Raw genomic sequence first — 2,100 nt, forward strand, 5'->3', positions numbered from 1 at the left:
GCTGTGAGAATCAGCTGTGTCTGCAGTGAGAGAACTACTGTCCTCTAGGGAGGTGCTAATCTCGCCTTTGCCTGAGGCTATCGGGCAAAAGCCTCTGTGCTGGGCTTGGGCGGGGCGGGTCGCACAGGATCAACAGAGTGGGCCAGAGAGAGAGAGCAGTTATGGCGGCTCTCAGTCCTGTCCCCAGGGGCTCTGCCGAGGAGGCTACTTATGACTCAATAATTTATCATGCTGATTATGTGCTTATATTTTTAATTTTCCGACAAACTTTAATTTGACATCCATTTGCTGTCCAAATCTTTATACATCTGGTCTCTCTCATATACACAGATGTTTATACATAAAAGAGAGCAGAGAGAAGGAGCATAGGTATGATGAACTTGGTAGGTTTGATACCACAAAGTCATTTGTGATACTGTGTTTCTGCACTTAGCAAAAATAGACTCAATATAATTTTGTATATGTTTTCTCTTTAAGTAATTATGTTAATAAATGCTCTTGTAAGGAATAACTGTATAAAATGAATTCTATTCTTTTTCTGGAAGGAAATTTGGGTGAATGAAAAACTGCATTCTTCTTTTTCTTTTTCTTTTTTTCTAAAGAGCCAAACTAACGTCAGATGCCGAGAAGGAATCAGTGATGATGTTTGGACGGAACCTTCGTCAGCTCCTTTTAACAAACCCTGTTCCAGGGCGCACCTTGATGGGAGTGGATCCTGGTTACAGACATGGTTGCAAATTAGCTATCATTTCTCCTACCAGTAAGCACATCTTTCCGCTTTTATATAAAAGTTGTTTGATTGGTCATACGTTTCACTTCATATATTTCATGAGGACTTAGAAATAATGTTAATTTTTCAAGTCTTAGAAAATGGTTTTCTCGTGTACAGGGATGAGAAAATCAAACTTTATATTCATCTTATTTGTTAACCAACCCCCCGCCCCCATTTCTGTCTTCCTATCACATCTGTTTATTGTGATGCACTTATGTGTGATAGATACATTTTATTTTATTTTTTACAGCACAGGAAGATAATCTTTATTATATTTTAACTAGAAGCAGCTGATGGCAAGTTCACGAGATATTTTTTATTATTCTTTTAAGATCAGGCTTCAATAACAATAATCGAAATGAGTCTTAACTGCACAGATAGTTTGGCCAGTATTATAATCTTCAATGGCACAAAAGCCCGCAGTACAAGGTAACATAAAGGCAATGACTATGAGAATTTTCCACAGGCTGAAAATCATTGCATTAATCTCTCCCCTTGTATTTTCTTAATGTTCTTCTTAAACACTGAGCAATTACTGTTACTCAGCAAAGTATCAAACATGCACACACTGTTCCTACAAGAATACTGTCTTAATATTGTCAGTATTAATACCAAGCTTTTCTTTCTCCCAAAATTCAATGAATCATGGTTCCAGTCCCTATATGTATTATTGTTAGTGGTAATATGCAAACTTGATTTTGTTTCAAGGTTAAACAGTGGTTTAACTTCACATTTGGTGGCCAGCTGTGTACTTTAATTTTTCACCTTTTATTTTTTAAATAAGTTTACATTTCATAAGTCCTGAGATTTCAATAATCTGCTAGTGATTGTATACTTTTAATTTACACTTCATTCTAATTAATTTGAACTCCACATAAGTATTTAAAATTATTTACAGATGGTTGTAATTAAAGCAGTGATAAAATTTACCACTTGTACAGTTAAACTGCTAATAAGCTTTTTAAGAGCTGCATACTTTATGCGTTTTTTTACCTGCTAGGAGCAATTCTTAAAATTACAGCTATGATTTTCTGTCAGCAATAAGTGCTTTTCACTTTGGTTACGTCTACGTGGATAACCAGATTCACTTTTTCCATCGCTTGTAAAACAACTTTTTTTTCTTCCCCAAACATAAATGTTAATTGTCCAACTGAATAGGTGCCAAAAGAAACTTAGAATTTGAACAGCAGATTGATAACTATAATGACTAGCAGAGAAATATGCAGTAATAGGCATTCAATACATGTTTGTTACACATGGGATGCGTGAATTGTAAGGCAACTGTTAGATACTTTTCATTGTACTCTGTAGCTCATTTTGTTCAGCAG

The 2,100-nt window shown here is 35.4% G+C and overlaps 1 protein-coding gene across 3 annotated transcripts in view; it reads left to right on the top strand.

The window, feature by feature from the left end:
* SRBD1 (S1 RNA binding domain 1) overlaps window positions 1–2,100 on the top strand; it is a 165,613-nt gene that overhangs the window by 37,781 nt on the left and 125,732 nt on the right. For all 3 annotated transcript variants that reach the window (XM_006778638.2, XM_006778639.2, XM_015557949.1), the window contains one exon: window positions 603–760. In XM_006778638.2, the coding sequence (XP_006778701.1) occupies window positions 603–760 (158 nt within the window). The remainder of the gene's footprint in view (window positions 1–602; window positions 761–2,100) is intronic.

The sequence above is a fragment of the Myotis davidii genome, unplaced genomic scaffold (genome assembly GCF_000327345.1).
Source record: "Myotis davidii unplaced genomic scaffold, ASM32734v1 scaffold6, whole genome shotgun sequence".
Lineage (NCBI taxonomy): Eukaryota > Metazoa > Chordata > Mammalia > Chiroptera > Vespertilionidae > Myotis > Myotis davidii.